At 51.1% G+C, this 13,922-nt stretch overlaps 5 protein-coding genes across 5 annotated transcripts; 3 read left to right on the forward strand and 2 right to left on the reverse strand.

The window, feature by feature from the left end:
* Positions 1-933: 933 nt before the first annotated feature.
* On the forward strand, positions 934-1,569 carry N7510_008582 (L-galactonate dehydratase; the record flags this gene model as incomplete). Its single annotated transcript, XM_056980507.1, has 2 exons — positions 934-1,010; positions 1,122-1,569. The coding sequence occupies 2 exons, from the start codon at positions 934-936 to the stop codon at positions 1,567-1,569; spliced, it is 525 nt and encodes a 174-aa protein (XP_056830716.1).
* Positions 1,570-1,928: 359 nt separating this feature from the next.
* Positions 1,929-2,795, forward strand: N7510_008583 (putative pyroglutamyl peptidase type I; the record flags this gene model as incomplete). The annotated part of the gene is made up of 1 exon (XM_056980508.1): positions 1,929-2,795. One exon carries the CDS (start codon positions 1,929-1,931, stop codon positions 2,793-2,795), a length of 867 nt encoding a protein of 288 aa, XP_056830717.1.
* A 3,772-nt stretch (positions 2,796-6,567) lies between these two features.
* Positions 6,568-7,698, forward strand: N7510_008584 (MOSC domain-containing protein; the record flags this gene model as incomplete). Its single annotated transcript, XM_056980509.1, has 1 exon — positions 6,568-7,698. One exon carries the CDS (start codon positions 6,568-6,570, stop codon positions 7,696-7,698), a length of 1,131 nt encoding a protein of 376 aa, XP_056830718.1.
* Positions 7,699-8,106: 408 nt separating this feature from the next.
* On the reverse strand, positions 8,107-11,230 carry N7510_008585 (DNA-directed DNA polymerase POL5; the record flags this gene model as incomplete). Its single annotated transcript, XM_056980510.1, has 4 exons — positions 8,107-9,018; positions 9,070-10,169; positions 10,222-10,810; positions 10,868-11,230. The coding sequence occupies 4 exons, from the start codon at positions 11,228-11,230 to the stop codon at positions 8,107-8,109; spliced, it is 2,964 nt and encodes a 987-aa protein (XP_056830719.1).
* Positions 11,231-12,124: 894 nt separating this feature from the next.
* Positions 12,125-12,553, reverse strand: N7510_008586 (uncharacterized protein; the record flags this gene model as incomplete). Its single annotated transcript, XM_056980511.1, has 1 exon — positions 12,125-12,553. The coding sequence occupies one exon, from the start codon at positions 12,551-12,553 to the stop codon at positions 12,125-12,127; it is 429 nt and encodes a 142-aa protein (XP_056830720.1).
* Positions 12,554-13,922: the final 1,369 nt, after the last annotated feature.

Raw genomic sequence — 13,922 nt, forward strand, 5'->3', positions numbered from 1 at the left:
CGCTTTGACCGATAGTTACAACGGTGTTATTAGTTAGTGAACGCCACCCCGGAAGCTAATCTAAGTAGCAAATCTCCTCTATCTCAGTTACCTACTGTACTACGAATTCATTACTCGCCTTTTCGATGACCATTGCCGATGAAGAATAACAAAAAGTGCAGGAAGAAAGCTAAGGCGCCCCGCCCCGTCCCATGCACAAAGTGGGCAAAACATATCCACTAAGTCAGTACTGGCTGACATTGGGGGCCTAAAAACGGATAGGAAAGAGATACGTGCCAATCAGCGTGCGACTTGTTCCCACTGTCTATATCGATGACCTCGTTACAGGTTTGCGTTCTCGGGTTTGACAATCGGTCTTTGGTGTAGGGCTGAGGCTCAACAGTAAGTATGTATAAGTTTTCGTCATCCCTACACTATACCTTCCTTCCCTGCAGCCTCCTTCAAATGAGCAGGTATAGCAATGACCAAGTATAGCGAGCTGGCAGTCCTTAAAAATCACTAGATAGATGAGACCATGAAGTTTTCCTCGATCCATCGTCCCTGGCATTCGTCTAGACAACCTTCTTGAAGGCTACGATGACGATAACTTTTTCGTCACAACGGCCATGGACTCCCTCAGTACAATAGAATTTTGGCTAGTACTCGGCGTATTATTAGTTAGTGAACGACACTTCAGAATCTAGCTTACGTAGCGAATCTCTTTTCCACCAGTTATAGTAGAGACTGGTAATGTAATGTTGACTGGATCGCCGTGGATCTCATGTCACGCATGATCCACGATGTCACTTTCCAAGAGAGACGGGAACAAAGCAGTTGGATATTCCCTATTCAGTTGTGCAAAGTGGCTTTAAGCTGAAGGCCGGTTTGGGCTTGGGAGCTGACCGTAAACGATTGAGCTTTCTTCGCGAAGTGATTGATGAGGAGGGCGTCCCCATGGTCGACGTCAACCAGAGCTGGGACGTGGAGGAGATTACCGGGTATATAAAACACCTATCTGATCTCAACCTATGGTAAGGCCCTGTTACATTCTGTATACTCGACGGGCTAACATGATATACCAAGGTTTATCGAGGAACCGACATCCCCCGACGACATCCTAGGGTATGCCAAGATCCGCGTAGCCCTAGATACGGCATTGGTATCGCCACTGGTAAACACATCAACAACCGAGTCATGTTCAAGCAGCTGCTCCAAGTAGATGCTCTCGACGCAGTGCAGTTAGACGCGTGCCGTCGTCTAACTTCTGTCAATGAGATCTTGATCGTGCTCTTGATGAGCGCTAAGTTTGGAGTGCCAGTTGTTCCTCATTTTGAATGCATTGGCCTGGCCGAGATCTGCTCGCATATTAGCACGATCGACTTTGTCGCGGTGTCTGGCAAAGAGCATCCTCGGATACACGGATCATCGCCACGAGGCCTTTCAGGATCCAGATCGATCCCTTCAGAAGGGCATCATGTTACTCTAATGACTTTGGGGTATTCCTGTGATGTTGAAGAGAGTGTCTTTGTCAAGTTTGAGTGTCCTAGTTGGAATTTGGCATTCGAAGGTGGGCCAAACGATGTTGGATGATCCATGGAGAGGAGTTCCTAGGGAGCAAACTTCGTAATTTAAGAATGAGTCCGGCATTGAACCGCTCTCTGTTGGACAGGAGACACAGGAGCCAGAAAAGAAAGTAACTACATCTAGACAGTTCCTTTCATCTGTATGTATCCTGCTTTTTGGAGCTGGCGCGTCAAGTATAGGCCTCTATATTGCACTCAACGGCGTATGCCTATATATAACACACCTGGTGCCAAGCCCCCCGCATGCGGGTGTCCCCCGCGTGACTTATCGCACCTGGTCTTTTGTGTCTTCTCTTCTTCTCTGTACGACCGAGTCGGTTACTCTATACAATACACTCTACTTATATCCAACTAACAAGTCTAAACATGGGCGACTACGGCCCCTCGGTGTCCACACGATCCACCACTGCTGACATTCCGCCGCAACCCACCGCCGATGAGCACGAGATCTCCGTGCTAATCACCGGCTTTGGAGTTAGTTCTCTCTCCTCTACCTCCTTGCCCTGCATTCTAACAGACCAAAAACAGCCCTTCAAAACAAACCCCGTCAACGCTTCTTATCTAATCGCCTCTTCCCTTCCCTCATCTTTCAGCTTCCCCTCACTGAAGGGTGACCCGGCATCCCGCCGCGTCTCACTGCATGTGTACCCAACCGCTATCCCAGTCTCCTACAACACCGTGAGAGAACTCCTCCCGAAGATTCTAGACGAGTACTCCGCTGCACATGGAGGCCGGCGACCGGATCTGATTATCCACATCGGCATCGCATCTCCAAGACCCTATTACTCAGTGGAATCACTCGCCCACCGCGATGAGTACGTCATGACCGATATCGACGGTTGCGTGGGTTACGAAGCCGGTGAGAAGCGGTGGAAGGAGATGGGATTGCCGGAGATTCTGGAACCAGGTCTTCCACTTGCATCTGACTCGTCGTCCGGTTCCTCCAGCGTTCTGCCGTATCCGCCCAACGAGCATTTTCTGGATACATGGAAACTCTTCGCGCCTGCAACGCTGGATCTGCGCATTTCGAAGGATGCCGGGCGGTATCTCTGCGATTTCATTTTCTATACGAGTATGTCGCTGGCGCTCCAGGAGGGCCGCGCACGGAATGTGCTTTTCCTGCATGTTCCGAGCGCGTGCGAGGATGCGGATATTGAGCGCGGAAGGTCTATTGCCCTTGCTTTGGTGAAGGCCATGGTGAGGTGCTGGATTGACGAGAAGAGTGATGCATAGCTGTGAGAGTTGGCTTTTTGTGTTCATACTGCAGACTGGCAGTGAGCATTTTTCTAGAGGGGACTTCTTGTTGTTGGCATTTTCACCTGGTGTTGAACCATATTCACCATATATATCTATATCCATGAATTAACGCTTGATTTCTATCTTTCATACAGAGAAGTGCAAACCCAGCTTCACCATCTTGCACTCTTTGATTAATTCTCGGCCCACCGCCCAAGACGCTAGCTCGGAAATTAAGTGCAGTCCAGACGAGAATGGGCGGCTCGCCTGGATGCGGTCGGCTCGGGCCGACAGTTAACGTCTCTCAACTTCCACTACTCCCTTCAAGGTTGACTATCGCTATAATACTGTCTAGCTATCGCAGAATATAATATATATGCCTCTAAAAGAAGACCGAGCTTGGCTAGCGCGTACTTTGAGATTGTTCGTCTTCATCGCCAAATAGTGAACGGAGTATCACCTGACGAGGTCTTGACTACTGAGCTGACACACTGGCACGTTCAGCAACACATATCCCTACCCCCGCCGCATACCCCGCTCGCATGTTCTTCCTGACTTCCGAACCTCATTGTGCTATCATTACGGTAATGACCTCCACGATATCATTCCAGAATCCCAACTCTGGAATGCAAACTGGCATTAACAATGGCACAATCAATGCTCAGTTTAATCTTCATACAGGTAGCTTGTGCAAGTTGCAAAGTCAGTGAGACTTGATTGACCAAATGCAGACCCTCTGGATAAGCTATCAATTGCGAATGGGGCTGAGTTTGACTCTTATATGAATCAGCATGAAGATGAATGTCTTCCAGGCACTAGGACCGAGCTGCTCAACAAGATTGCAAAATGGGCTGTGTCACCGCACGGGAAGTGTATTTTCTGGTTGAATGGGATGGCTGGGACAGGGAAATCGACAATCTCTCGTACTTTGGCGAAACGCTTCAAACAAGAGAAGATCCTGGGGGCAAGCTTTTTCTTCAAGAGGGGCGAGGGGGATAGAGGGAATGCGATGAAACTTTTTCCGACGATCACAAGACAGTTAGCGAAGAACATTCCCCAACTGACCTCTGGTGTTCAAAAAGCAATTTGCGATAACTCTGACATTGGAACTAGAGGAATGAGGGAACAGTTTGACAAAATATTCCTTCAACCACTGCTGGATTTGGATTCATCTACTCTCCCAATGTCAAGCGTGGTCATAGTGATTGACGCACTAGACGAATGTGACGTGGACAATGATATACGGCTTATACTCCAGTTGCTACAACAGCTAAAAGATTCAGAGGCTTTGCGTCTCCGAGTCTTGTTGACTAGCAGGCCTGAATTACCGATCCGTCTAGGATTTAAAAAGCTTGCTAACCATGAGTATGAAGGTTTTGTTCTCCATGAAAACTCCGACGAAGTTATCGAGCATGATTTGTCATTATTCTTGAATCACCGTCTTTCAAAGATCAAGGAAGAGCGAGATCCTCCCCTACCAATCGACTGGCCGGGAGCCATAAATATCCAAAAGCTAGTGAAATTGTCCGTTCCGTTGTTTATCTTCGCCGCTACTATATGCCGCATATTTGAGGACCCTAATTGGGACCCGTTGGACAGTCTTCCTGAGATTCTCACACATCAGAAGGATGAATCGAAACTGGATAGCACGTATCTTCCTGTGCTTGATCGACTTCTTCACGGACAAACCGAAAAGCAAAAAAAGGATTTGGTCCAAAATTTTCATCAAGTGGTCGGTGCAATCCTGATACTAGAGAGTCCACTCTCGTTTATCTCGCTTTCAAAGCTTATCGGCCTTCACGAGAGGATAATTCATCTCAGACTGAATTCACTGCACTCGGTTCTGAGGGTACAAAATGACGAGTCCTTACCGGTACAACTCTTTCACCTATCATTTCGGGATTTTCTACTTGATCCGGAAACCCGTGGCAAAACTCCTTTCTGGATAGAAAAGTCAGAGATGCACTATCGGTTAACGATCGGTTGCCTCCATGTGTGTCAAAGCCTACGGAAGAACATCTGTCGACTCCAGAGCGAAGGAATCCAACGTACAGAGATCGATCATCAGACTATCGATCAATGCCTTCCCCCAGAGTTACAATATGCCTGTCGATACTGGGCATTTCATCTGGCGCAATGTAAAGACTCAAATGATGTGATGCATAGTGTGCTCTCATTTCTTAAAAAGCATTTCCTACACTGGGTGGAAGCAATGTGCCTTCTGGGTCTTGCATCAGAAGTGGTGGGGATTATCAGTCTCTTACAGAATGTTAAACCAGTACGTTTCTTAAGTAGCCATATGCAATTCGTACTAATACAGAATAGGAAGGCAACTCCACCCCATTGTCTGATTTTCTACACGATGCAAAGCGCTTTGTTATGAAAAACCGCCAGATAGCCGATGAAGCACCTCTTCAGATTTATTGCGCAGGATTGATATTTGCGCCTCGAACGGCAATACTTCGTGCAGAGTTCAAGCCAGACCTACCTAGTTGGATATGCCAATTACCACAAGTTGACGAAAGATGGAGTGCAGAATTACAGGCTCTCGAGGGCCATTCCGGATTGGTTATGTCGGTGGCCTTCTCGCCCGACGGCCGGCTGCTGGCGTCCGGCTCTAGTGATAGGACAGTGCGGCTCTGGGACACGGCGACGGGCGCCCTACAGCAGACTCTCAAGGGCCATTCGGATGTGGTTAATTCGGTGGCCTTCTCGCCTGACGGCCGGCTGCTAGCGTCCAGCTCTTATGATAAGACAGTGCGGCTCTGGGACACGGCGACGGGCGGCCTACAGCAAACTCTCGAGAGCCATTCGAACGCGGTTGATTCGGTGGCCTTCTCGCCTGACGGCCGGCTGCTAGCGGCCAGCTCTTATGATAAGATAGTGCGACTCTGGGACACGGCGACGGGAGCCTTGCAAGATACTTTGAACACTAAGGGACTTGTCAACGTACTTGAATTTTACCAAAAGGATTCATATCTAATCACCAACTTAGGCACTCTCGATATTCAGTCCGGGCGCAAACATCATGCTTCGAATTCAACCTATAGAAATCGGGCGATCTTCATTGAGCAAGTACAATGGATAAACCTGAGCGGCAAAAATGTACTATGGCTTCCTCCGGACTTTCGGCCTAGCTGTTGGGCGATTAATGGGAACTCACTTGCCTTGGGACACGCATCAGGGCGGGTTTCTTTCCTACGATTTCGTGTGTAGCAGGTGTCAAAGATTTTCCTTTTCGTTCCTTCCTCTGTATTCTAATCTCTTTGTAAAGGAAGGGCCTGGGAGAAAACTGAATTTATATTGTCCCCTTTCATGGTAAAGAAATGTGCCATCAAGTTCCATGGGGTTCTAGATCCTATACAGCCTATTGTGTTGTAGATGGCTGCCACAACTAGATGGCTGCTACAATTAGATGGCTGCTACAATTAGATGGCTGCTACAATTAGATGGCTGCTACAATTAGATGGCTGCTACAATTAGATGGCCAGCCTAAGCCAGTGCCTAGATGTGGAAGGTTCTACGCAGCGGAAAAGAGAGTATAAATATTCCACTAAACCGCACTCATTTTTCAGTCTAGAGTCCTAACAGTGGGCCCAGAATCAAGAGATAGGTGTAGATCGGTGAAGCTGCGTTCCGCTGTACTTTATTCAGCCGGCTGTATACTCCGACGATCAAGGCCTCACCGCCCTGGCAGAATATCTTCCTTCCGTCGATCATCGTTCGAACTAAGCAAGTACATGCGTCACAATCCAAAAACACACCCGTCATGGTAGACCAGCATCTAACCCTCACCGCACTCGTCGTGGGTGTCATCCTGCTAATCCCTCTACTCTACACCTCGCAATTTAAAGGATGGATTCGCAGCGCCCAATCCAAGGCAGGACTTTGGTCACTGTTGCGACGGCGCCGCCCAACGCAATCCAGCGAGATCGTCTCATTGCATATGTACCCGATCAAATCCTGCCGCGGCTTCCAAGTGCAAGCCACAACTCTTCGGCAACACGGCTTGGATCTTGATAGACGCTGGATGCTGGTTGACGCGTCGACGCGCGAGTTCCTGACTATCCGCCAGATCCCGGATATGACTCGTATCGGGACGGGGTTGAGTGATGACGGACTGGAATTGGTAATTACCATTCCGAGGAAATCAGTTGAGGGAAGTGAAAGTGGTCTACTGCACACCATCCGCATCCCAGCATACCCGTCTCCGGAATGGCTCGCCGCAAACTCGACCACGGCGCCGGTCAAGATCTGGGACACGGACACGGACGGGTATATCTACAACGATGAAGTGAACGCCGCATTCTCTGAGTTTTTGGGGAGACCAGTCGCACTCGCCTATAAAGGCCCCACGCCGCGTGTGCTGCAGGGGAACGGGAACCCGCGCCTCCTGGGCCGAGTGCAGACGACCAACTTCCCAGACGTGCATCCCGTCCTCATCGCATCGGACTCATCGTTGACGGAACTAAACACCCGCCTGCAGCGAGTGGGAGTCGATCCCATCACAGTGGAACGATTCCGGCCCAATATCGTCGTCCGCGGCGGAACGCCTTGGAGCGAGGATTCATGGAAGTTGGTGCGTATCCACAGCCGGAATCCAGAGAAACCTGGGTCTGAGTCTGGGTCTGGATCTGCGGTTTCTGCGCCTCTCGATCTCGATATCGTGGCCCGCTGCGCAAGATGCCAAGTGCCCAACGTCGACCCCGACACGGCATTCAAGCACAAGAAACAGCCGTGGGATACGCTGGTCTCGTACCGGCGTGTTGATGAGGGCATCAAATATAAACCGTGCTTCGGAATGCTGAGCGCGCCGCGCAGTGAAGGCGTTGTCGAGGTGGGCATGCGGTTGGAGGTGCTGGAGGAGACGACGGAGCATCGGTATATCAAGGGTTTTTGACTGTTCACTGGCAGGTGGGAAAAAGTATTACTCCCTTATGTTTGATTGTCAGATTGTTTCTTCCGCAAGGATCAGCCCTGTTGCTTAGACTCTAGCTCAGTTGTCACATGAACTTCGCGCGTAGTGGCTGGACTTGCAGGCGTATCTTCTTCGTCCCGATATATATTTCCCGTCGGGAGAACTATGCATTGCTTTGCTTGTTACTTGTTTGTTTGTTTTTTTTTTGTGTGTTTTTTTTTTGTGTGTTTTTTGCCCCCAAAACAGTCGACAGGTGATGATGAGTCTATTGTTTGTATAATGTGTCTAGCCAACGAGGCGAATTTGCTATGATATCCCATCTGAACACCCCTCCACACTCCTTCGATAATATCTGTACAGAGAAACAAACTTGGAGCAAACCACCCACGCTCAGTTCTTCAACTGCTTACTCGCCGACACGCACCAATTATTCCACTCTGAGAAAAACGCCGGCTGAACATGGCACTTGGCGCTGCACAGCTGAGCCTTCCTCGTCTCCGCATATGCATCCACCACGCCGCCAATAGCCGCCTTATCATGGGCAACGAGAGCCTTGACCACGAGCAAACTCGCCTGGCTGCAGGCACTCGCATGCGCCGGCGGGGCACTGTGCGTCGCCTCTTTGTGCACAGCGCGCAGCAGCTCCCAGACATTTTGTTCGTCGTCGGCGTCCTCGATCTTCGGGACGGCGGCGCCCTTGCAGAGACGTGTGTACTCGCGCAGCACGGAGGTGGCCTTGTTGGCGATCTGCTTGACGGATGACCGGCGCGCGAGCCGGAGGAGTGGGAGTAGGAGATCCAGCGCTAGCAGACGGGAGTGGCACTTCTTGATGAAGATCTCTACCAGGTCCAGGACGCGGTTTTTGAAGTTGACCATGTTCTCGCGCGCGTCTTTTTTGTCCTTGTGTTGAGAGGTTACCTCGCGGCGCGCGCGGAATACTTTGACTAGCTGCTCGTCTAGCTCCTCCATCTCGTCGTCGTTCATGTCTGCATCTGAGTCGGACTCGGCGGCTTCGAGGTCTTGGTCGGCGCGGTGGGTGCCCAGCGCAGCGGCGAGTTTGGCTTCGAAATCCAAGACTTCCTGGGCGTCTCCTTCGTCTTCTTCTTCGTCGTCTTCCTCTTCGTCTGAAGACGAGGCATCGGATGCGCCGTCTGCATCGACGACCTCGACGTCGCTGTCGGCTTCCTCGACATTTATCATCTCTACATCGTCGTCGTCACTTCCATCTTCTTCCTCGCCATCCTCATCCTGTTCCTCGAACATCTCCTGTTGTCCGGCCAGACTCTCCTTGGCTTCCAGAATCTAGAGGAAATATTAGTCTATAAACAGGAATGCAAATTCCAGGAAACATACCGAGATCAACGATTCCAGTCCATTCTCAGTGACCTGGTCCGCGAAAGCGCTAAATACCTGCTCGCTCATACGACGGAAGAGCTGCGACTGCTTCGACGCAAAGCTCAGCAGGATTTCAACCAGCGCATCTGAGGCGTCAGACGTATCCCGCTTCTTTGCATCGTCGCCCATGAACTTGGTGTAGCAGAACTCCAACTCGTCCAGCATAGAGACGGCATCCGCGTCGCCACTGTAGACCTGGAGAATGGTCATGGAGTATAGAAGCTTGAATGCTGCGGTGCCAGAGGTTTCTCCTTTCTTCTCCTTGCTCGAGAGCTTCTTCAGTGCCTTGAATGATGTCTTCACGGACTCCTGTAGTTTGTCGTCCATGACGATGGTGAATTTGCCGTATTCTCCAGACTTGACCGCCTCGCGGATCTGGCGCACAACGGCATATGGCAGAGTTGCGGCGTATTTCCGTGTGACGATCAGACTGTTCAGGCAGGAATTGATGCGGTTGCGGAAGAGTTCCTGCGTCGACTGCGCCAGAGCAGGCTCCGCGGTGGCTTTCCCTTCGCCGTTATCCAGGAAGTAGCCGAATCGCACGAAGATGAACAGGATCTGCTCCATGGTTCCCTGATAGTCATCCTCAGAGGAAACCTTTGATCGCACAATGGCTAGAAGCAGGCCAGCTAGGACCTGGCGATGAGACGCGGCGGTTTTATCGTCGGTCGTGCCCGGTCGCTGGATGAGCTGCTCGAACAGAGGGACAATCTCCTGCAAGGCAGTCTGGTTTGCTTCGGCCACGGTCTTCTCAATGGTCTTTGTCTTGGTAGCCTGGTCGAAGTTGATCGCTCCGCCCGTTCCCATCAGGCCATGCACAGCTGCCGCAGCGAACCCGGGCTCTTTCGACACACGGCCCTGGATTGCTTTCGAGGCTTTGACCGCCATGCGATGCAAGTACCGGTCCTCCACGGCAAGCTGGTTCATCAGACAGCGTACCAGGTTTTTTGTGAAGACATGGGAGGCCTGCTGCGGTGTACCGTCGTTGAGAACTCTGACGAAGAGAAGGAAGCCCCAGTACTTGCGCTCATCTGACGAGGCGGAAGCAAATAGCCCATCTATGGCAGGATTAGCTTTGAGAATTCACCTAAGACACGGGGGACTACTCACTGTCAACAGCTTCGGTCCAGAAATCAACGAAACTCAGACGGGAAGACTTGGAATGCTTCGACTTGGAAGAAGAGGCATCACTAGCCCGCGACAAAACCGCATCCCAGGCAAAGTGAAGCTTAGAATTCCACACGCCCGAAGACTTGGCGTTATTCGCTTTGCTCTCCCCCTCGGACTCCCCACTAGAAGACTCTTTCATAATTTTGGAGAGATTGTTCCGCTCCTTAGTGTCCAACGGATCATCATGTTTCCAGACCTTGCTGGGGAAATTGGCATTGGGAAACATGTCCTTTGCCGCCAGCCAGATGGCTATTCCCTCCGGCGACCGAGCTAGATCATGCGAGCACAGGCGCTCCAGCGCAGCTTCCACAAACTTGCCATCCACCTCGCGCGCCGACAAGTCGTAGACGCACCGGTAGATAATCCAGCCGCATTCTTCGCGGATCCAAGGCTTTCTCTGCGCGAGTTCAAAGATGAGGTCGAGGACCTTGGTCCATTCGGTAAAAGGCACGGAAGGCTGGAAGAGGACGGCGGATTTGATGATGGCTTCTGCGCCGAAGAGACGGCCGAAATGGTGATCGCGTTGCTCCTATTGCGGAACGTAGTCAGTACCATTTCCGCCATTGAATAACGTGCCAGCACAAACCTGTCCGGACTCGCCGCCAGTGGCGTTCGACTGCACCTCCCATATCTTCAGCGCATCCGACAGCCCAAACTGCGCGGCGTCTCTGGTGGATGAGAAAATCTGCGTCAGGACCTCGGTCAAGGCGATCGAGAAGCCAATGCGCGCAGCTTTGCGACTACTGCAGAGACCACGGAAGAGGCGCTGTAGCACTTTCTGGATCTGGTCATCGGCCGGGTTCTTGTCGGGGGTGAACTGAGACACGAGGCCCTGGGCGGCCTTGAGACGGATCTCATCTTTTTCGCTGGCGAGGTCCTCGTAGATCTCGACCAACTTTGTGTCGACGTTGCCGAGTTCGAGACGCCGCTTCTTGGACAAGGGAGCCATTATGTTTGTCTTCAATAATAATAATGTTGCTGCCGTCGAGTCGAGTTACTTTTCTTTTTCGCGTCAGGAAAATTCGAGAGGCGGTGACTGCATCGGCACTAGCGTGGATCTGATAAGCTGATAAGGATGTTTGGGGAGGAGGAGAAAGATGTCAAAGTGCCATTGGATTTATTTTACTGAGTATGTGTGGGTTAAATTGGATGATGATAATTTTACTTCTCTATGACCGTGTGATACTGCCATTGGGCTTGTAGTGATGACTCTCGGTGACGGATATACGGTGTATATATATATACTTGAAGCCATGAATATATATCTCTGAATAAGAACATGATTCTTGTCGCAGTTGTTTTGAAATCCTCCCAAGCCCCTGCTTCGAATGTATAACGAGAAAGGGTAGCAAGTCTATCAATTCATATACAAGAAAATAATTTTCCAATTGCTCGTCCTTGGGTGGTTGTGTAACCATCATTATTGCATGACACTTCCACTGTACACAGATGTGCGCCGACCTAGTCATACTACTACATACAGCAATTATTCAATCAATCGATATTATGGTTTATTCTGTGCGACCATGGCCACCAAAGTGACAGATCCAGACTAACTACGGACCTAGACCGCCACCGGAGCCTCATGGACATTGCGCTCCGTCAAAGCCACCCCCATAGCACGACTGGGAGCATTGAAGCCCCGTGTGGGCTGTCATAGTGAAGGACGGCATGGAATAAGAATCGATAGTTCCGTTAGTGTCCTATAGTTAGCAACTTGACAAATCGCCGAACCAGCCAGCCGGACAGGCAGACAATACCGGTAATGCCAATACATAGGACATTGCGGGATTCACGCATCGCTTTGTTTACAGGTTCGCGCGCAACAACACAACATCTGACATCAGATCACAGGGCGGCACACGAGATGTGATGGACCCCGCAGCGTGCGAACAGGTCCGCTCGGCTGCACGGGCAAGCTGACTGGTGCATTCCATACACATGGCCGATGGATCACATCATCGGTGGAGACGATCGGGGCTGGCCGAGTGGGAGACCGTCCGTGGCCTGAAACGAGGCGATGCAGCCAGTCCCAAAGAGGAATAGTCAAAACAGTCAGAGCACGCGTGGGAGGAGGATTCCTGTGAGGATGCTTGGTTTCTTGGACGAGTCCAAGGAGTCCCAGGCGTCCAGCCCGCCGCACAGACAACAACACGGCGGTGATGTACTTCTGACGTAGCCCCACGGACCAGGATGGGATCCCGATCAAGTTTCGACCAGTTGGGACGCGTCGAAGATCCACAACAAGTTCTTTGTTGATGCCTTCAGACATCGGGTCTATCAGTCCAGCCCTGATTGATTCACGCAGCCGGTGTTTCATCCGATCGGGAGGGGCATCGGGGACTCAGCAGTTAGTTGTGGGGTGCATAAGCTGACCCGTCGACCATCATGGGGGGTGGGACACTGGGAGGCCTTGTTTACCGAGGCCGCGGAGGATGATCGGGGATCAACAGGCCGCGTTCAACGAACGGTGGGTTTGTTGGTGTGGCCTCGATCGGGGGTGTCCATCCTCATGATCATTGCGCCGATGATGCGGCCATCTTGTGCAATTGAATGAGTCTTTTTCTCGTTTGGTGACGTCGAGACTCCCAGCCCATCATGGTGCCAAGGCCCCATAGTGTTGATGATTTGGCCCCCATCATGAGTGCCCATAGCACGCGAAAACAGTGCTCAGCCACGAGGCTGTTCCAGTCGACAGAATCGAAAAGTGGTCAACTGTCTCGGTTTCTTGGGGTCAGACCAGGACGAAATGCGGGACCCCTTTCTGTCCTGTGGTGATGGCAAGGAATTAATACCCGGTAAAACATCGAGGACAGGGATGCTCCATCCCTTCCATCGCAAATAATGAGATAATGAAACGTGCCTTCCTTCCGCCCTGGATCCGCAGGAATGCAAGTAAGGGCAGCGGCACATTATTCTTCGTTTCTGATCTCTTACTACGCAAGAATGGATCTGAATCTATGCTTCGATGCTACGGAGTGCATTGTTAACATGATCGGCTACTTCGAAGACGGCTCTATTCTCCAAAATTTCTCCCCTCCTTGAGAGCATCATCATGAACAGGATGGATCTCTCCGGAGTATGACGGACTGTATTCTCCTACACAGAGATCTAGAGAATACATTGAACATGCCTTGCGGCCAATCAGTGGCGGCCCAGAGGGGACAGCAAGTAGCCATTTTCCCCTTGGTGCTTATCGACCCCGCTAGTCTTCCCTCCAAGGGAGGGATCGTCAGGTCCGAGTTGCACTGTTCCATTCATTTTTCAATGGTTTCTGGCCCGATTCCCGTTCGGGTGGACCGAGCATTGTGGTCTGGCTGGGTAACCGGACCGTGCTTTTCAATGAAATGACGTTAGGACGCGGCCGACTACTGGACCCTATCGCATGCTGTCATTGTTCTGCTCCCGAGCAGGACCTTGCATTGGCCGATCCCTTGAGTGACTCGCATGAACACAAAAGACGGGACCTGTTATGGAATTTTTTTGGATGGAGACCCAAGTGGAGATTCGGCTGCTAGGCTCGATCTGGCGCCGTGTTTTTCAGCTGAGTTGGCGTCCGGTTCCTTTTGTGACGGCACGGGATGTTTGTGAGACGAGTCAAAATTTTCTTTTCGGGTGGATACTAGACCCAGCTCGGAAGC

This window comes from Penicillium lagena (assembly GCF_028827675.1).
Source record: "Penicillium lagena strain IBT 129212 chromosome Unknown utg000006l_segment0_segment0, whole genome shotgun sequence".
In the NCBI taxonomy this organism is placed as follows: domain Eukaryota; kingdom Fungi; phylum Ascomycota; class Eurotiomycetes; order Eurotiales; family Aspergillaceae; genus Penicillium; species Penicillium lagena.